At 41.7% G+C, this 21,109-nt stretch overlaps 2 protein-coding genes across 2 annotated transcripts in view; both read right to left on the bottom strand.

Moving 5' to 3' along the window:
- Positions 1-450: 450 nt before the first annotated feature.
- Positions 451-6,869, bottom strand: s100v1 (S100 calcium binding protein V1). Its single transcript, XM_079165588.1, has 3 exons — positions 6,782-6,869; positions 2,312-2,440; positions 451-1,368 (listed from the first exon to the last, which is right to left on the bottom strand). The coding sequence occupies exons 1-3, from the start codon at positions 6,791-6,793 to the stop codon at positions 1,198-1,200; spliced, it is 312 nt and encodes a 103-aa protein (XP_079021714.1). The 5' UTR covers positions 6,794-6,869; the 3' UTR covers positions 451-1,197.
- A 1,255-nt stretch (positions 6,870-8,124) lies between these two features.
- Positions 8,125-21,109, bottom strand: part of dcst2 (DC-STAMP domain containing 2) — a gene marked incomplete at both ends in the record, with an annotated part of 16,511 nt that continues 3,526 nt past the window's right edge. The window contains 15 exons of the mRNA XM_079164469.1: positions 8,125-8,266; positions 8,697-8,747; positions 9,587-9,724; positions 9,971-10,064; positions 11,633-11,754; positions 13,307-13,473; positions 15,015-15,115; positions 15,408-15,575; positions 15,675-15,839; positions 16,056-16,213; positions 17,157-17,370; positions 17,440-17,505; positions 17,580-17,774; positions 18,340-18,441; positions 19,925-20,095. Of these exons, the coding sequence (XP_079020595.1) occupies positions 8,125-8,266; positions 8,697-8,747; positions 9,587-9,724; positions 9,971-10,064; positions 11,633-11,754; positions 13,307-13,473; positions 15,015-15,115; positions 15,408-15,575; positions 15,675-15,839; positions 16,056-16,213; positions 17,157-17,370; positions 17,440-17,505; positions 17,580-17,774; positions 18,340-18,441; positions 19,925-20,095 (2,054 nt within the window). The remainder of the gene's footprint in view (positions 8,267-8,696; positions 8,748-9,586; positions 9,725-9,970; positions 10,065-11,632; positions 11,755-13,306; positions 13,474-15,014; positions 15,116-15,407; positions 15,576-15,674; positions 15,840-16,055; positions 16,214-17,156; positions 17,371-17,439; positions 17,506-17,579; positions 17,775-18,339; positions 18,442-19,924; positions 20,096-21,109) is intronic.

Raw genomic sequence — 21,109 nt, 5'->3', positions numbered from 1 at the left:
ACATTTCATTGATTAGAGATTAATAGAATTGAATTGTAATCCAGGTTTCTATTGAGACACACACGCACACACACACACACACACACACGCACACACACACAGACACACACACACGCATACGCTGTAATAATCAATCACACACACTGTGATTGATTATTACAGCTGATTATTTGTAATAAGTGTAGTCGGAGGTGGGCCAAGACCAGCCTCTCCAGCACCTTCATCACATGAGATGTGAGGACAACCGGTCGGTAGTCGCTGGGGCCAGATGGAGTCGTCTTCTTAGGAACTGGAACCAGGCACGACGTCTTCCACAGCACCGGGACTTCCTCCTGCTTCAGGCTCAGGTTGAAGAGGTGTTGCAGGACATCAGACAGCTGGTAAACCTTTGATGTGTTTTTAGTGAAGTTCTCACTTTATATTTTATTCTGTAAACTCTGGACTCAAACAAACAAACGATGATTTATTGAGACAGAAGTGTAAATATTAAAGAGCATCACGATCACAACACAACACACACCTTCATACTCAGAGACCAAAGAACTACAAAGAACTACAGAGAACTACAAAACGGTGACTCGTGTAGAAGTATCAAATATCTTGATTAATAACATGCAGTCAGAGTATCCGACTTATCGAAACATTAATAAATGAAGAATAAAGTGTTTCAATAAACTGAGAAATCGCATAAAATCATTTGATTTCAAACAAATGTTCACTTTTTTCAAATCTTTGATACATTTTTTATGTATTTCAGTTTCTTTATCTTTTGTATTTCTGTTGTTTTAATGTCATTTACTTCTTCAATGATTCCACTCATTCATTCATTTATTACGTTTCTCATGAGACGGCGTGAAGGTAATAACTCATCTACGACACAAACAATCTTTGAGCATCAAAAAACCTTTCTTCTCTTGTTTCTGTGCGTCTCTCTCTCTCTCCCTCTCTCTGTCTCTCTCTCTCTCTGTCTCTCTGCCGCGCCCCCATTGGTCAGCACCAGATAAGTCTGGTGGTACCTGCTCAGGTGTGTCTGTTATACAGGTGGTCTCAGGTGGTCTCAGGTGTAATGCAGGTGGTCTCAGGTGATCTCAGGTGGTCTCAGGTGTAATGCAGGTGGTCTCAGGTGGTCTCAGGTGGTCTCAGGTGTAATGCAGGTGGTCTCAGGTGGTCTCAGGTGGTCTCAGGTGGTCTCAGGTCTCACATCAAGTAGCAGCCACAGCTGATGTTCTTCTTCTTGTGTGTGGAGTCGAACAGCTGGACGGACAGTTTGTTGATCAGACTCCAGACGTTCTCGAAGGAGATGCTCTGACCGGCCTCGACCCCCATCTGGTCCAGGACCTGACTCAGACCCTCTTCAGTCTCCACTTGCTGCAAACAGGAAACAGGAAGTGAGTCAGCACCGCTACACATGGAACCAGTTAACAGAATAAAATGATGTCACACATGTAGGATTTAAAGAGACACTGACGGACAAAATATTACATTATATCATATTAGTATAGTATTATATAGTACAATATATTATACTTTAGTATTATACAGAATAATTATATTATAGATCATTAGAGCATATTACATTATATTAAAGTATATTATATTTATATATACTATAGTATATCATATACTGTATTACATTATATTTTATCAGGGTATATTTCATTGTAGTATATTATAATATAGACTATACTATGATGAACTATATTATACTATAGTGTTATATATAATAGTGTATTATATTCATATTTTATACTATATTGACACCAGCAAAGCAGGTGCAGCGCTGCGTTAATGATCCACGAGGCCTGAGGTAGTTATTGATGATTGATTGATGATTGATTGATGATTGATGATTGATTGATGATTGATTGATTGATGATTGATTGATTGATGATTGGTTGATTGATGATTGGTTGATTGATTGATGATTGATTGATGATTGATTGATGATTGATTGATGATTGATTGATGATTGATTGATGATTGATTGATGATTGATTGAAGATTGATTGATGATTGATGATTGATTGATGATTGATTGATGATTGATTGGTGATTGATTGATGATTGATTGATGATTGATGATTGATTGATGATTGATTGATGATTGATGATTGATTGATGATTGATTGATGATTGATTGATGATTGATTGATGATTGATTGATGATTGATTGATGATTTATTGGTGATTGATTGATGATTGATTGGTGATTGATTGATGATTGATTGATGATTGATTGGTGATTGATTGATGATTGATTGATGATTGATTGGTGATTGATTGATGATTGATTGATGATTGATTGGTGGACCTTAGCGAACCCCGGCAGCTGTTTGGAGATCATGGTCTGGAACTGAGTGGCGTTCATGGTCGGTCCGTCATCGGCAGCTTCATGAAACTCTGTGACCAACGTGTTGATGGCCAGCTCCAAGTCTGAGTACTGAGACAAGAACACAGACGCTCGTTATGATCATCAATCATCAATCATCACAGAGGAGCAACGCTCAGGGAGACAAATGTAGTTTAATGCAAATACTGAGAAGCTTTCAGGATCAGATCTTCAGTAAAAGTACTAATACCACAGAAAATACAAATACTCAAGTAAAGTACAAGTACCTGAGATGTGCACTTAGTGAATGTGCTCTGTGAGAACGTATTCATTCACCGTGATGGTTATTGTTCTTATTTCAAGGACTCTCTCTAAACACTGAGTGAGTCATGTGGAGAGAAGCAGCTTTAACACATGAAGGTCTCTACGTCACTACGTCCAAATACAGCCACTTCCTGTTCACTGGTTGCACAAAAAACAAGAACAAACTCGAGGCTTCAGAACATCAGTCCACGAATAAATGAGTGACGTCACAACGACTGCATCCACTTCTGACCGTCCGTGGTTTATTTTACTTCAAACCAGCTGATGGAAAACATCTAATTCTCAATTCTTTTAATGCAACATTTCAAAAGTTTGCTTAAAAAAAAACACTTTGACAATTAAATAGAAACCAAGAATACCAAAACAGAACATATGATCTTTAATGTCTTCATCTTTAAGCTACACTCTTGGCTTTGGTTATAAAGCACCGAAATCCCAAACTTTGTTCAAACTAATGTTCCATTATCCAGATATTTGGCATCAAATCCCTCAGAATGTGCTCCGGGCCCTTAAATCCTCTGGTTTTCTGGCCTCTGATGAAGCGTCTGCTAAACGTCCTCCCAGAACACAACAGATGAAACTTGAGAGAAGTTTGACAAAACAAAAACAGGGAGTTTCTCTTAAAAACGCTGAGACGATCAGAGAAGAATGCTGAGGGGCCCCCGGAGTGTTGAGGGGCCCCTCAGCAGCTGTTTGTTCTGCCTCAGGCTGTTTGAATGAGATCAGACCTCTGAGGACTCTGCTGTGAAACAGGGCGGCGGCTGCAGAGCGGCTCGGACTCTACAGAAGATCTGCTGATCCCAGACCAGCGTCACCATCCGGCTATCGAACCGCCGGCCTTCTGTTTCCAGCAGCAGCCGAGTCAAAGTGTTCCTTCATAGACATTCATGGTCCTCAAAGCTTCATGCTCGTTTTATACTGAAACCTCTTGGACCCGAGCGACGCCCAAAAGGTCTCCGCTCGGTTCCGAATGTCGCAGAATGGACTTTCTTTTTTTTTTTCGGAAAAAGTCTCCTTAACTTCATCACGTAAACCATTTCACACACTGCAGACGCCGTTATAAACTATTCTACTAACTAACTAAGAGGATCCGTCACAACATCATGCATTTGACGCCACAGCCGGCGAACCAACTACTCAGAGAATGCTTCGTAAACTGGGCCCATTGCTTCCCCCTTAGCATATCACACAGCTAACAGCATTAGCATTCCACACAGAGTTCAACGGTATCGTCCAAACTTCTCTCCGTCAAAGCGTTCAGGAGTTACAGCCAACAAGCCACAGAAAGCACAACTCCCACACTGCCAAATATTAGAACTGTATCATACCTTGAGTCGGTTTTCAGGGCGAAAACGGTGAAATTCTAAATGATTCCATATTAGTAATGTGTTCGTCTGCTAACTGACTACGTCTGGAACTTAAAATGGCGTTTCTCCGTTCATCTGAGCCAACATGGTGGTCAGAATGCCGGCGGCGAATCATACAGGGGGCTTGGGGCTTGGGGGCTGACCGCTGCACGGTTTTGGAGTTTTATTGGCTGAAAATTCTGTCAATCACTTCATGAAACACACAAGTGTGTTCGTTTTGAGCACCTGGTTGTAACGAGTGGTCACATGACAAGATCCGCCCGCAGAGCCTGAGCAAGGGCTCCAGACAAACAGACAGAGACATCCAGGAGAGATATGAGAGGTCACAATGGGTCAAACAGCTCTGTTAGGATAGATTGTACAATATGAGTGATAAATAAAGTGAAATATATAATTATAAAGTATATAAAAGTACAATGGAACAGATGCAAATCCTGGTTCGAAAATGAGAATTTGGCATGTTTCTTTTAGATAAACACCTATAACTGGGGTTTGCTTCACTTTATTTACACCAAATCTTTTTGTGAGGTACCTGCACCCTTTGTGCTATGAGTTGGGAATGTTTGTAGGCTAGCCAGGGCCTCATTTAATAAATTACAGTGCTTTTTCTTCAGACGAATTTTCCCTGTTTGCTGTGTTTGCTGTGTTCAGCTACTATTAACCAGCAACATATACACAATATTTACTCATCTCATCAAATCTCACAATCCCTCGTGTTATTCAAGCATCAACACTTTTAAAATAGATCTTGTAGTTACAGAATTGTAGTCTCTTTTGTTTGAGTTACAATTTTCGAGAAGAGGCCTAAAAAAGGCTTAGGGTCCAAAAGACGTTTAATCTGTGGTACACGACAGAAACTGTGTTCTAAACCTAACTAAGTATTTTATGATCTTTTCTAAACCTAACTAAGTATTTTATGATCTTTTCTAAACCTAACTAAGTATTTTATGATCTTTTCTAAACCTAACTAAGTATTTTATGATCTTTTCTAAACCTAACTAAGTATTTTCCTGTGAAGACGGAAGTTTATTTTGAAACGACTTCATGTAACGAGCACTAATAAACACGTGTTACTGGACTTTTGTAGAGAAACGCATGAAAAGTGAGGAATCCGTTCGTAATCAATCACTCGTGGAATGAAGAACTGATGAGTTGGAGTTGAACCGATCGAACACCGTCTTCATTCATCCTCACCTATAATAATTATTATATATATTTAATAAAGATTGTTTGTAGATTTGCTTCTAGAAAACTTCAAAGTGAGTTATTAAGAAATTCCGAGCGGTTACTGTAGTGTGCACTGTTAGCGCTGCTAGCAACCGTTAGCTGCCAGAGACCAGCTCAGCCGTCGCCATGTTGAGAGCCGCTTGGAGGCAACAGAAATACTCTGAATCTCATGTTCAGCACTTTTATTAACATCTTTTTAGCGTTCGTATTAAAATCTTCCGTAATTCGTACAAATTATTTCACGTTAACGACGTAATCGTGAAGCAGGAAGTATAAAGATCACAAAAGCTCACACAGGGCGATCAATGTTGATGTTTTAGTCACTTAACTTGCGTACTTCAGTAACAGTTACTTTACCTCAAACGACGATCTTTAGTATTTTAAAGTTTAAAGTTATTTTAAAGTTTATTTTAAGCTAATTTTCAAAAGACTGTTTTCATGTAACAAACAGAAAATGAAACCTGTTCGTAGGAGAAAAGCACAAAAATGACACTTTTCATAAAATATCACCTGAACATTTCCTCTTTATGTTGATATTTACATTAATCTAAACTAATAAGAGACTCACGAAGTCACTAATATCATAAACTAATGAAATAATATGAAATCAGTTTAACATGAAAACACTGAGATCAGATTCATAATATCTGTGTTTATTTAGACCCGAGCATCATTTTAAATAAAACTTCAATCAAACAAACACCACATTATGGTCTGTTTCATCAGTGTGACGTCATCAGTGTGGGCGTGGCCGAGCGTCAAACGAGCTAAAAAAAATAACAAAAAGTGTATTTAAGTAAATATAAGTTTACATTAACAAAAGTCTTTTATTTGAATGAAGTCATGTTGTTGACCTTTCAGAATAAAAGCAGCGCTTCCTTTGGATTCCTGTTGTGAGCGGTCTGTTTGCTGAAGGTGTGACCTGAACCGGGACGCTCTACTCAACACCTTGAACGCAGCATTTCTGTATTTTCATACATTTAAACAAAACATATATAAGCTTGTTGAAGTGACTCAACATATGAAATCTGATTTAATGCAGAGAGGAAATACATTTACTCAAGTACTGTACTTTAGTACAACTTTGAGGAAATTATACTTCCACTACTGCTCAAGGTAGATGTTGTACTTCTACTGCACCACATTTATCTGACAGCTCTTCACACATTCAGATTATTAATAAACTATATTATAGAGGGCAGGACTTTTACCTGTAACTGAGTATTTGTACACACTTATAGTACTACGTTTACTGCAGTAAACCATCTGAGTACTTCTGCATTTTTTAAATGAAATGTTTCTCTAAAGCTGACCAGAGTGAGTCATTGTGTGTCACAGCACTTCCTCGGTGTACTTGAACGCACCATGCTGTTTTCTACTGAGACGGTCGATTTAAATGAACTTTATTAGCGGGTCGCGTGTCAGACATGGACAGTTTAATAGAAACACAAACATGATTAACTGTCTGTGTTTAAAGAGCTTTTTATCCTCCTCCTCCTCCTCCTCCTCCTCGATATGTGATCGATCAGCTTACCTTAGTCGCCATCTGTGCAGTTTGGTCGCCCAAAAAAAAAACAAGCTCCGAAAACTCACGAGACCGACAAAGAGAAGACTCGCGTGTTTCCTGCTGAGAGGAAGTGAAGACCAGTTTATACTCGAGCTGTGGAGTCCTCCCACTGCGCACACACACACGCACGCACACACACACACACACACACACACACACACACACACACACACACACACACACACACACACACACACACACACACACACACACACACACACACACACACACACACACACACACACACACACGGACCAGTACAGTCTGCTGGTTCAATGTTAATCAGTAACAAAAGTACATTCATTCATTCTAGTACATCTGAGTACATCTTTGAGGTACTTGTACTTTAGAGTATTTATATTTACTCCTACATACTTCTCAGAGGTAAATATTGTACTTTTCACTCCATAGTTATTTAATAACTTTACATATTTACATTATTAATAAAATATATAATCAACTAATAAATGATGTATTATAGATTATATAAACATTAAACATAATCATGAACACATGCATAATTATAATAGATATTATTCTGTATAATGAGTACTTTTACTTGAAGTATTTTTGAATGCTGATACTGTACTTTTATTTGAGTAAAATTTTGAATGCAGGATTTGTGTATTTGTACTGAAGATAACAGCTGATAGCAGGAAGTCACAATGTTATCAGTGAAGTGGGTTAAACAGCAATGCATGATGGGAAAGTGGCGGTGAGAGCCACAGGTAGTAGACGGGTACAATTCAAATGAACTGAGACTGTGAATGTATTCAAATGTAGTTTTGCATAATATTTACATATATAAATACTGTATACCTGTATATAAACAGGATAACTGAACTGTTGTGAGTTGACACACTTGTATGGCTAACACGGCTAGCATTGTTAGCATGGCTGTAGCATTTAGCAGACATGGCTAGCATTGTTAGCATGGCTGTAGCATTTAGCAGACATGGCTAGCATTGTTAGCATGGCTGTAGCATTTAGCAGACATGGCTAGCATTGTTAGCATAGCTGTAGCATTTAGCAGACATGGCTAGCATTGTTAGCAATACCTTCAATACGTGTTGTTTATACGACATTCAGCTGAAGAAGACTGAGATCCTGTTGAAAGCTCCAGAAGAAGCCAGGAAATGGAGTTCAGTGTTTTTTGTCTTTATGCTGTAAATTAATCAGATTTAAATTTTAAATGTCATGCTTTAATAACTTTAATTACAAAGTGAACCCTCTGCTCAAACTAACAGATCGTTCTGGATCAGGATCCTGGGGACTGGGTCCTGGAGGGTTCTGGAGGATCCTGGGGGGTCCTAAAGACAGTTCGGTCCATGTATGACGACGGTTTGAAGACTCTGGTCCCGCAGGCTACTGGTTTTCGGCACGGTGGCGGAGCAGACGGAGGAGTCGCTGTCGTCCGACCCGGGTCGGTTCTGGTACGTCACGTCTGCTTCACTGACAGCAGGCAGGGTGGGAAAAACCAGATGTTCTGCAAGTTAAACCTCCAAATCTGCTGCAGCTTAGTCAATATGATCTCAGGCAGGAGAACTGTGAGTGAGTGAGTGAGTGAGTGTGAGTGAGTGAGTGAGTGAGTGAGTGAGTGAGTGAGTGAGTGAGTGAGTGAGTGAGAGTATGAGTGAGTGAGTGAGCATCGTAGTGTGTCATATTGTGCGTCAGCAGACTGCATCACATGTTGTGTGCTGTCGTGCTGCTGGACCTCTGGTGGTTGTGTTGACTCACATGTTGTTAATGTGTAAGTGACTCACATGTTAATGTGTGAGGTGATGAGTACGTCGCCCACAGAGGAGCACAGCTCTCATTGTTTTGGAGTGTTTGGATGACGGCTAACGAAGCTAACGAAGCTACCGAACACTCTGCTGAGTACGTCGCCGACACTCGGCCGTTGACGATGACTTTGAGCTCGTTGCTTGTCGGGCTGCACGATTACGGACAAAATCATAATCACGATTTCTTTGATCAATATTGAGATCACGATTATTTATCACGAGTATTCATTAATTTTAACGTTTAAATGAACACGAACACAGCTTCCACTAGCATTGTTGTGCTACATTCTGGCTAACGCACACGTCTCTGCATCAGACTCCTCATCACCGTGCATCTCACAGGAAGAAAATATAAGTAAAATATATCAATACTTTTTACCCAAAATTAGATCAACAGAGCGCTGCCTTCACTTCCATGTTGTGCTACATTCCAGCTATTTAGGATTTCCCTTTCACAGACACCGTGACCGTCTGCTCTGCTGTCGCTGCTCTTCTACTGACAGCAGAGTCTCTGCAGACACAACTTGTGTTGAGGCTGCGCTGCAGGAGGAGCATGACTCCTCCCACCTCGGCTGACTGTTAGTTGATGAAGCGCTTGATTTGATCTGTAGCGGAGCATTTGAAACGTCAATATCGCGACGATCATGCTCATTTAATTGTGGCAGCCAAAATCGTGATCGCGATTAAAACGTGATGAGTCGTGCAGCGCTAGCTGCTTGCGTACGTCACCGCTTGTTTTTGAGTTTGAATTGTGTTTTACGGCTCCTCGGAGTCATTCACACAGCTGAGGTTGTTGCAGACACAGCTGGTGCAGATGTGATCCCTGCTGAGTGCGTCTTTCTCGTTGTTTACATTTGTACTTTTCAAAGAAAGCAAACCAATGAGTCAGCGTTCAGCCTTCCTCTGATGTGAACTGTTAGTCTGTTAAAGCTCTGATGTTCTAGATAACGCTCTGTGTTAACGGGGCTTCAGTGTCTCTGCAGCTCACCTGAGCTCAGAGTCGACACTGACGTCGCTCTCTTCTCCGTCCTCCGCCGTCCTCGCTCTCGTTCTGTTCCAGCGTCTTCGGCTCGTTGCCCCGATGTTCTTCCTCTTTGAGTTCAGCTGCTCGTCATCACTGGAGTCACTGAGGGAAACGACGTCTCAATCAGAAATCACTTTTATTGATTAGGTTTGAAATGTGTTTCAGTTTTCTTCTCAGAATCATCAGTTGGTTACGTAATAAGTAACAGTTTGTAAGTATTATCAGCAAAATGTACTTAAAGAACTTAAAGTAACCGTATTGATTGATCAGTAAAATGTTTCTGGATTAATATGATTCAGCCTCATTGAGTCTGAATATATAAGTTGGATAGATGACTGTAACGCTCACAACTCCTCCTCGCCGTCTTCCTGGAAGGTCAGAGGTCGCGTGCAGACGACACACCTGTTTCCCAAACTGTGGAAACATGGCCGACAGTACACGCCTGCAAAAACAAGACAGCAGCTCGTAAAAAGCAGTGTGTGTGGAGGACAGGATGTGGAATATGAACTCTCTGTTTCATCAAATATGAAACAGAGCAGCGTTGTGGAACGACGTTTATGAAAAATAATAATGATGTGGCTTTAAAGTTAAAATGCATTTATAAAATATTGTCACAACCTCCTGAATTTAAAAAAAACAACATTTTCATAATAAACAGGAAGTCATTAGAGCACATTTACACGTTTAAACATTTCATCGACTCGTCGTGTCCCATAAACACCACACAGATACACTTTGGAACTATTTCTTCTTCAACATTTATTGTATCCATACGCCCAGAACGTTACAGAGACCGTCAGAATCATTTCAACTTAACGTAACGATATAACGTAATAAGGTTACTTAACAACTTAACGTAACGATATAACATAACAAGGTTACGTAACAACTTAACTTAATATAACGTAATAAGGTTACTTAACAACCATAACAACTTAACGTAACGATATAACGTAACACGGTTACGTAACAACTTAACGTAACAACTTAACGTAACAATATAACGTAACTATATAACAGAACAATATTACGTAAAAACCATAGCAATGTAACCTAGAAACGTAACGTATACTGTAAATAAACTACAACGCCCCTTGCTGACTTTATGTAACTTTACTGAACACGTGTTAGGAAGCGTTAACTATTGGTCTCACCTTGTGTTACTTTGACCCATCCATCCCTCCTCCTTCCCTTCATTCACTCCCTCGCTTGTTATACTCGTTATAATATCTTGTAACTTTCAATAACGGAGGCTAGTTGTGCTGCTTCACTTGTTCTGACCGAATGCAAAACGTCGACACATCCTCGGTTCACAGAAACTGGTGGTTTAGATATTAAAGAAATGTAATCTGGAATCGATTAGAGCTTTAGAACAAAGTGAGTTTAAATGTTAAAGAAAACAACAGGTTTTATCTCTGCCTGCTGTCAGCTGGAACCTCAAACCCTCCACAGGTTGCACATAAAGCTTCTCTCAGACAGTATATTCATTCAGCTTTAAGTTCTTTTCAGAGTGAACACATGTCGTGTTCAGCTTCAGGCGTTAAAATAACGTCTTTTAGTGGCGGGATGACAGCGGACACTGAAGGGTTAACTGGCCTCAGGTCAGTGTTCAGCTACAGTTACAGTCTGTTATTTGTCTTCAGCTGAGTCAACAACAGAGAGCACACACACACACACACACACACACACACACACACACACACACACACACACACACACACACACACACACACACACACACACACACACACACACACACACACACACACACACACACACAGGTTAAATAAAGGTTAACTCATATTTCCTCTCTCATCGTCACAAGCAGCTTCTACAATAATGAGGTGAAATATAATCGTTGAGTTCTCTAATGTTAGACGTATCCATACAATACATACAAGCAGACTTTCACAATAAAAGCTCCGTTCAGAAATATAAATACTCTCCACCTGATTGGTCCGTGATTACATGACGGTTAATGACATCATCGATATGTAATCAAGGTACTACCTGGACACTCTGGGACGTCACAGGCGGCCATGTTGTCCTCCTGTCTCACCACCTCTCCGCAGGACAGACAGCTGACTGACGGCCGACACAGCAGGTGAGACAGGTGAACCCCTCCAGGTAGCCTGAGACACACACACACATTTCATTCAGAACCAACTTTGTGCCACAAAAACACGTCAGTCGGTCTCCTTCAAACTACTGGATTCATTCAAGTTCATCACCAAAACTACATTTTACAGACTACATGTGAACACATCATGATAACGTTATGATGTACCTTCAGCCAGTACTCATGTTCACTGAGCAGAGCCTGAAGGCATCATGATGTCACTGAAGTGAACCTGTTAGCCGTTAGCGGTGCTGCTAACGTTACTAGCTTTTTTCTGATTGGTTGTTTACAATGAAACATGATCAGAGACTAGAAACACAAGTTCTACTGAGTCAGTAAAACTTTATTTACACTCTGATGGTTAACGTTAAACTTTATTTACACTGATGGTTAACGTTAAACTTTATTTATACTCTGATGGTTAACGTTAAACTTTATTTACACTCTGATGGTTAACGTTAAACTTTATTTACACTCTGATGGTTAACGTTAAACTTTATTTACACTCTGATGGTTAACGGTAAAACTTTATTTACACTCTGATGGTTAACGTTAAACTTTATTTACACTCTGATGGTTAACGTTAAACTTTATTTACACTCTGATGGTTAACGGTAAAACTTTATTTACACTCTGATGGTTAACGTTAAACTTTATTTACACTCTGATGGTTAACGTTAAACTTTATTTACACTCTGATGGTTAACGGTAAAACTTTATTTACACTCTGATGGTTAATGTTAAACTTTATTTACACTCTGATGGTTAACGTTAAACTTTATTTACACTCTGATGGTTAACGTTAAACTTTATTTACACTCTGATGGTTAACGTTTAAACTTTATTTACACTCTGATGGTTAACGTTAAACTTTATTTACACTCTGATGGTTAACGTTAAACTTTATTTACACTCTGATGGTTAACGTTAAACTTTATTTACACTCTGATGGTTAACGTTAAACTTTATTTACACTCTGATGGTTAATGTTAAACTTTATTTACACTCTGATGGTTAACGTTAAACTTTATTTACACTCTGATGGTTAATGTTAAACTTTATTTACACTGATGGTTAACGTTAAACTTTATTTACACTCTGATGGTTAATGTTAAACTTTATTTACACTCTGATGGTTAACGTTAAACTTTATTTACACTCTGATGGTTAATGTTAAACTTTATTTACACTCTGATGGTTAACGTTAAACTTTATTTACACTCTGATGGTTAACGTTAAACTGTGAGGGGGATCAGTACGGATCATAAATAACCGTCACACCACTAATCAAAGTAGCTTCACAATCATTTTCTGTCAATTAACTAATTTATTAACAGACTTTTGGTTTCAGCTGTATTTGTATAAATTGTTTAATTTATAACTAAACATCACATTTGATAAAATCTTCATATGATTTGTGTGAAAATATTAATCTGTAAACAAACCAAAGCGGTCAGATTAGTGGAGTAGAGGTAGAAATACTCAAGGTAAGTACAAGTACCTCATATTGTACTTTAAGTGCAGTACTTTAGTGAATGTTCTAAACACTAAAGTCTGGTTTATACCGCAGCAGGAGAGCCTGAAGGCGACTCCCTCCTCCTCCTCCTCCTCCTCCTCCTCCTCCTCCTCCTCCTCCTCCGTCAGCTCGGCTCCTGGTTGCAGACCGCCTCAGGGCGCTCCCCACCTCCCTCCTCTGATCCAGGATCTGCTGCCGGAGGAACTGGATCCTCTCCTATGAGAATGAGAACAGCGACACACTGAAGTACACTGAAGCGTGTGGATGAAGTACACTGCAGCGTGTGGATGAAGTACACTGAAGCGTGTAGATGAAGTACACTGAAGCGTGTAGATGAAGTACACTGCAGCGTGTGGATGAAGTACACTGAAGCGTGTAGATGAAGTACACTGAAGCGTGTAGATGAAGTACACTGCAGCGTGTGGATGAAGTACACTGAAGCGTGTGGATGAAGTACATTGAAGCGTGTAGATGAAGTACACTGAAGCGTGTGGATGAAGTACACTGCAGCGTGTGGATGAAGTACACTGAAGCGTGTGGATGAAGTACACTGAAGCGTGTAGATGAAGTACACTGAAGCGTGTGGATGAAGTACACTGAAGCGTGTGGATGAAGTACACTGAAGCGTGTGGATGAAGTACACTGCAGCGTGTGGATGAAGTACACTGAAGCGTGTGGATGAAGTACACTGCAGCGTGTAGATGAAGTACACTGAAGCGTGTGGATGAAGTACACTGCAGCGTGTGGATGAAGTACACTGCAGCGTGTGGATGAAGTACACTGAAGCGTGTGGATGAAGTACACTGAAGCGTGTGGATGAAGTACACTGAAGCGTGTGGATGAAGTACACTGAAGCGTGTGGATGAAGTACACTGAAGCGTGTGGATGAAGTACACTGCAGCGTGTGGATGAAGTACACTGAAGCGTGTGGATGAAGTACACTGCAGCGTGTGGATGAAGTACACTGAAGCGTGTAGATGAAGTACACTGAAGCGTGTAGATGAAGTACACTGCAGCGTGTGGATGAAGTACACTGCAGCGTGTAGATGAAGTACACTGCAGCGTGTGGATGAAGTACACTGCAGCGTGTGGATGAAGTACACTGCAGCGTGTGGATGAAGTACACTGCAGCGTGTGGATGAAGTACACTGAAGCGTGTGGATGAAGTACACTGCAGCGTGTGGATGAAGTACACTGAAGCGTGTGGATGAAGTACACTGAAGCGTGTTTTTATCGTGAGTCTGGGTCTCTCAGACTCTGCAGGTCTCAGGTGGACCCGCTCAGACCTGCATCCTCTCATTCTGCAGATTCCTCACATGCCTCTCTTCTCTGTGACCTTCCACCCACAGCTGCTCCTATTCTTCCTCTCTGATATCAGTCTGTCTGTCTAAAAAAATAATAACATAGGAGGGGGCGGGGCTTACAGGAGGCTCCTCCTCCGGATACATGTCACCTGATCCTCAGTGTCATGAGGTCAGAGTTACATCGTTCATTCAGGTAAATATGAAGAGGTTTGTGAGCACAAAGTACTACTGTAGTATTTTTACAGTATTGTGTAAAGGATCTAAATACTTCATAAAACAAAGTGATGTCAAAGACAAATGTTTTTATGATCAACTAAGTTTATGATTTTATATCCGTGTGTGTGTGTGTGTGTGTGTGTGTGTGTGTGTGTGTGTGTGTGTGTGTGTGTGTGTATATGTGTGTGTGTGTGTGTGTGTGTGTGTGTGTGTGTGTGTGTGTGTGTGTGTGTGTACCAGCTCTCTCTCTGGGTAATAAGCAGCACAGATGAGTCGTCTGCAGCGCTGCACGAATCCCCCGGTCAGAGAGACCAGCAGAGCCAAACCCAGCAGGAACCCTGCAACACAAACCAGAACCAGTGAGAACCAGAGGAGACATCACAACACCTGCAGCTGAGGTTGGATGACCTGTGATTGTCCTGAACATATTTTAAGACGTTCTGATTCAGTCTGTAGGAGTTCGTTAAAGTTCAGCTTTACCTGGAAATGGTAAAAAAAACAGGGACCTCAAATTCAAAATGGCCGACTTCCTATTGGGTTCACGGATGTACGTTACATCGGTGAAACTTCAATGAAGGATGGAGTTCATATAGTTCCCCTATTGGTCAGTTCCATCCTGTTTGATCTCACCCAGGGTGAAGCAGGTGATGTAATCCGGCTCTGACGGCTCCAGCAGACACTTCCTGCTGATCACGGTGACGTTTTCTCGCTGTAGGATGTTAAACGAAGTCACGACGTCTTTGAAGATGTCCGAGGCATAACCGGATCCGTTCACCTGCACCGCCACCGTGACCGGGGCTGATGGGACATGGGTGTTACCGTGGTTTACTGCCGCTCATTCCCAGCCTTATATTTAATATATTCGGGGGGGGGGGGGGGGGGGGGGGGGCGTCTCACCTCTGGCCACGATGTCCCCCTTCACCTGGTGGTGCACCTGATCCAGCATCCAGAACACCAGGAAGTCCAGCGCCACCAGCAGGCCGCCCATCACCAGGTGTCTGAGGACCGAGACCACGCCCACCATCACCGCCCGCCGCTCCCGGAACGTCAGGTAACACGACACTGCAGGTAACGTGATGACATCATTCATTATCAGCTAAAACCAACCATCAGAGAGATGACACACACACACATACACACACACACACACACACACACACACACACACACACACACACACACACACACACACACACACACACACACACACACACACACACACACACACACACACACACACACACACACACACACACACACACACACACACGTACTGACGTGGAGTGATGTAGGTCTTGGCCTCCCTGCCCGTGATTGGCAGGACTGAGGCCCCGCCCCCCGAGGTCACCTGTTGGTTGAGCTCTATGAACTGAGCGCTGATGAAGACGTTATCAAAGTCGAGCTCACGAAGATACCTGCGTCTGTACCTCATCGCCCTGCACACACACACACAAACACACACAAACTTGTATCATGCTAATGTTTGCATGTTAGGGGCTAAGGGGTGAACTGAAGCATGTGGAAGAAGTAAACTGAAGCGTGTAGATGAAGTAAACTGAAGCGTGTAGATGAAGTAAAGTGAAGCGTGTAGATGAAGTAAACTGAAGCGTGTAGATGAAGTAAACTGAAGCGTGTAGATGAAGTAAACTGAAGCGTGTAGATGAAGTTAACTGAAGCGTGTAGATGAAGTAAACTGAAGCGTGTAGATGAAGTTAACTGAAGCGTGTAGTTGAAGTAAACTGAAGTTTGTAGATGAAGTAAACTGAAGCGTGTAGTTGAAGTTAATTGAAGTTTGTAGATGAAGTAAAGTGAAGCGTGTAGATGAAGTAAACTGAAGCGTGTAGATGAAGTTAACTGAAGCGTGTAGTTGAAGTAAACTGAAGTTTGTAGATGAAGTAAACTGAAGCGTGTAGATGAAGTAAACTGAAGCGTGTAGATGAAGTAAACTGAAGCGTGTAGATGAAGTAAACTGAAGCGTGTAGATGAAGTAAACTGAAGCGTGTAGATGAAGTAAACTGAAGCGTGTAGATGAAGTTAACTGAAGCGTGTAGATGAAGTAAACTGAAGCGTGTAGATGAAGTAAACTGAAGCGTGTAGATGAAGTAAACTGAAGCGTGTAGATGAAGTAAACTGAAGCGTGTAGATGAAGTAAACTGAAGCGTGTAGATGAAGTAAACTGAAGCGTGTAGATGAAGTAAACTGAAGCGTGTAGATGAAGTTAACTGAAGCGTGTAGTTGAAGTAAACTGAAGTTTGTAGATGAAGTAAACTGAAGCGTGTAGATGAAGTAAAGTGAAGCGTGTAGTTGAAGTTAATTGAAGTTTGTAGATGAAGTAAAGTGAAGCGTGTAGTTGAAGTAAACTTAAGCGGGAGTCCTGACTTCAGGAAGGAGTAGACGAGCAGGACGAGGCCGCCGTACGCCAGCGGGTCGCTCAGCTTCTGAAACACCCGCAGATCTGAAGAAACGTCCGCCATGATGTCCTGAGCTACCTGCTGCAGAGAGCGGCTGCTGTTGGTGTCCAGGTCAAAGCTCACCGAGGCCGAGATGTTGAAGTCAAACTCCTGCTTCATTCGCTCAAACGCTGCAACTGTGGCTGAAGGAGGACAGCAGTAGGATGAAGGTTGTCAACAAAGGTTAAAAACGTCAGAAATAATAAACTTACGAGCTGCCAGACGTTTCTTCAGATGGCTGGCGATGTAGGAGGGGATGGTGCAGAAGAGCTCGCCGGCTGAAACAGACACATACTTTTATTAAATTCGTTTGAAAGATGAATATCAGGACTGAAAGTGGAAGTGAACGCACCGCGGGCGAGGCCGCAGAGCGGCAGGAAGCCGTCCACGATGTCACACAGGAAGTTGAACTCCCCCAGCAGGTCGGAGCAGTCGGCTCGAGCCTCGGCGAACACCGTCCGGCACTTCCTGTACGGAGAGCCCAGTTTGGCGTTACACACGTCGCCGATGTCCACCAGGAAGTGGAGGACGTTCCTCAGAGTGCGAGCTGCAGAGTCAGAGGTCAGAGGTCATGGCTGCACTACATCACTCTGTTTGATACAAAATATTTACTTTTATTCTATGTTGTGAATAAATATTAATTTATTTTAGTGAGAACAAACCAACCTTCTCAAGGACCAAATAAACTCCTCAAGCACCACATAACAGTGAGATAATAATGTATTGAGGGAAATGACTAATGTGTGAGATAACGTTGTTCCCGGGTGTTGATTGATTCGTGGGCTCAGATGATATGAAATAATCTTGTCAAGTCATTATTCCAGCTGCTGCCATTAAAGAGGATATTAAAGTGGATTACACCGTCAGCAGGCTCACACGCTGTCCCTCAAATAAACAAAGAACTAAATAAATGCTGACTGGTCAATTTTGCCTCTCTCTGTCTTTATACACGTATCTTATAAATTAATACATTTTAATTTATTTGTCTCTCTGTGTGCACTGCCAGGCTCCATGACTAGGTAACTAACTATCACATTTCAACAACTGAATGAAATTGATTGGATGACTGGGAGGCGACGGCCTCGATGGATTTATCTTCGTACTAAACTCACCAACATGGCGGACGCTGTCGGTCAGCGTGTGGATGAAGTCCTGAACTCGTCCTGCTGCAGCGTGAACGTTGCTGCTGATCTCTCTGATGCTGTTTAACGCAGCTGCAAATACACACGATCATCGATACATATTTAAAAATCATAATCATAATCATAATAATCGTAATAATTAACTAAAAATCTCTACAAAATGAATAGTAATTATATTATTTATAATACTACTATCACTAACAGTTATTATAGTAATTATTAGTGTTTTTTCAGTTGCTGTTTCACTGAACAAAAATCACAACAAAACATCCTTAATGACAAAAATAAAAATAGACAAAAGTAAAAATAAAGTAAAGTAAAAATAAAGTAAAGTAAAGATAAAGTCAAAGGGGGTCACGGGTCACATTCACTCTTTACGAACGTTGATCTGTTCTTGTCAGACCAGCTGAGAACGCTCCTCTCCTCTTGTGTGCAGATCTCTGCTTTGATCCTGAGATAAAGAGTCCGTATATTTCCTCTACCAGCCGCTGTGCTGGACACGGAGCGTCACTGTTCATCCAGCTCCTTGTGATCTTCTGGATTATGTCGCCCGGTATCAGTCCCAGGTACACAACCCGGGTCTCTGGGAATCTTGTAGTTTAGGTTCTCCTCCAGAGTCTGAACACCTCTGTCCCAGAATGATTGTGTTTTCATACATGAGCAGAGAATGTGTGAGTGGTGAGCACTCATCCGCCCACACGGTCTCCAGCACGGCTGCTCTTTACCCAGTACTTCATGTGTAATGTGGGGTGTAATGATCTCCTCCGTCTTCTGAGCTGGTGGGTGTTTGTTGTGTTCTACACATGGAATGCCGATCACTCTTCCACAGCTCAACGTTCAGTTCTACATATCGAGTGTTTCTGTACAGTTTGTTTGTGCACCGGTCAACACTTCAATCACTTCATTACCTTCTGATGAAACTCCTTTTTTAATTTCTGTATCATATAAATGTCTTAGCTGTAATTATCTGAACAGGTAAATTAAATTCTCCTTTGAGTTTTTCCCTCTGAGTGTACATGATGCTACGATACGCTGTTATTCCTTTTTCTCTCCAATGTACTAATGTATTATCTATCTGTCCAGGTCTAACCCTGGGGTTTAGTGGTTGTTTTTACAGTATTAACAGCAGTATTAACAGCAGTATCAACTGTAATATTAACAGTAGAATTTACAGCACTAGCAGTATTAGTCACCATTAACACTTGTATTAACAGTATTAACAATAGTATTAAAACAAGTATTAACTATTAACAATACTAATAACAGTAGTAATAATAGTAATATTGACAGTGCTAACAGTAATACTAACCAATAACATTAGTATTTACAATAGTATTAACATTAGTATTAACAGTAGTATTAGCAGTAGTATTAACATTAGTATTTACAATAGTATTAACATTAGTATTTACAATAGTATTAACATTAGTATTAACAATAGTATTAACAATAGTATTAGTAGTAGTATTAACAGTTGTATTAACAGCAGTATATTAACAGTAGTATTAACAGTATTTTTCAGTATTTTGTAGTGATTGTGTAAGTGGTTACTTACATAAAAGGGGCGTGGCTGCCCTCTGCATCAGTTCCTGTGTCTGATTGGCTGCCAGCTCGGCGCCACACATCAGACTGGCAGCAGCTCGCTCCGTGTTTTCTAAGATGTTGTGGAGAGGACCAGTCAGCAGCATCGACACAAACAGGAAGAGGAGGAAGTTCTTGCCCCGAGCTGAAACACACGAGAGGAGGGACTTTGATAGGCTGAACAGGGCCACGCCTCCATTTGAGGCCACACCTCCATCCGACACCCCACAGAAGTTATTTACACTACATCACATTACAGTCATTCAGCAGACGCTTTTATCCAAAGCAACTTACAATAAGTGTGTTCAACATAGTGTTCAACAGAACTACTCGTCACCAGAAGTCATGAGTTCATCTCCTTTAAACATCTCAGAGCAGAAACCAGAGCAGACGTACAGAAACACACTAGCATGAACACAACCAGTGCTGAGAGGAAGGCTCAGGGTAGAGCTTCATGAAGAGGTGAGTCTTCAGCCTGATGGAAGATGGGCAGCGACTCTGCTGTCCTGACGTCAGTGGGGAGTTCATTCCACCATCGTGGGGCCAGGACAGAGAACAGAGACCGGGTCCATCGGCCGCAGGGACCTCTGAGCGACGGGGAACCGATCGCCCCGAGGCAGCAGAGCCAAGTGGTCGGGGGGGGTGTAGGGCTAGACCATGGCCTGGAGACAGGAAGGAGCTGTTCCTTTCACTGCCCTGTAGACTAGCACCAGAGTCTGAACCTGTAGGCTAGCACCAGAGTCTGAACCTGTAGGCTAGCACCAGAGTCTGAACCTGTAGACTAGCACCAGAGTCTGAACCTGTAGACTAGCACCAGAGTCTGAACCTGTAGACTAGCACCAGAGTCTGAACCTGTAGGCTAGCACCAGAGTCTGAACCTGTAGACTAGCACCAGAGTCTGAACCTGTAGGCTAGCACCAGAGTCTGAACCTGTAGGCTAGCACCAGAGTCTGAACCTGTAGACTAGCACCAGAGTCTGAACCTGTAGGCTAGCACCAGAGTCTGAACCTGTAGGCTAGCACCAGAGTCTGAACCTGTAGACTAGCACCAGAGTCTGAACCTGTAGGCTAGCACCAGAGTCTGAACCTGTAGACTAGCACCAGAGTCTGAACCTGTAGGCTAGCACCAGAGTCTGAACCTGTAGACTAGCACCAGAGTC

Source organism: Pholis gunnellus (assembly GCF_910591455.1).
Source record: "Pholis gunnellus genome assembly, chromosome: 8".
In the NCBI taxonomy this organism is placed as follows: Eukaryota; Metazoa; Chordata; class Actinopteri; order Perciformes; family Pholidae; genus Pholis; species Pholis gunnellus.
The sequence above is the reverse complement of the archived record's forward strand: the minus strand, read 5'-3'. Positions and strand labels throughout refer to the sequence as shown.

What these genes read in the sequence shown, in the direction of transcription:
- s100v1 (XM_079165588.1), bottom strand. An exon ending in AGCTGCCGGGGTTCGCTAAG is followed by an intron (nt 1,369 to 2,311) that starts GTCCACCAATCA and finishes TCCTGTTTGCAG; the next exon opens with CAAGTGGAGACTGAAGAGGG.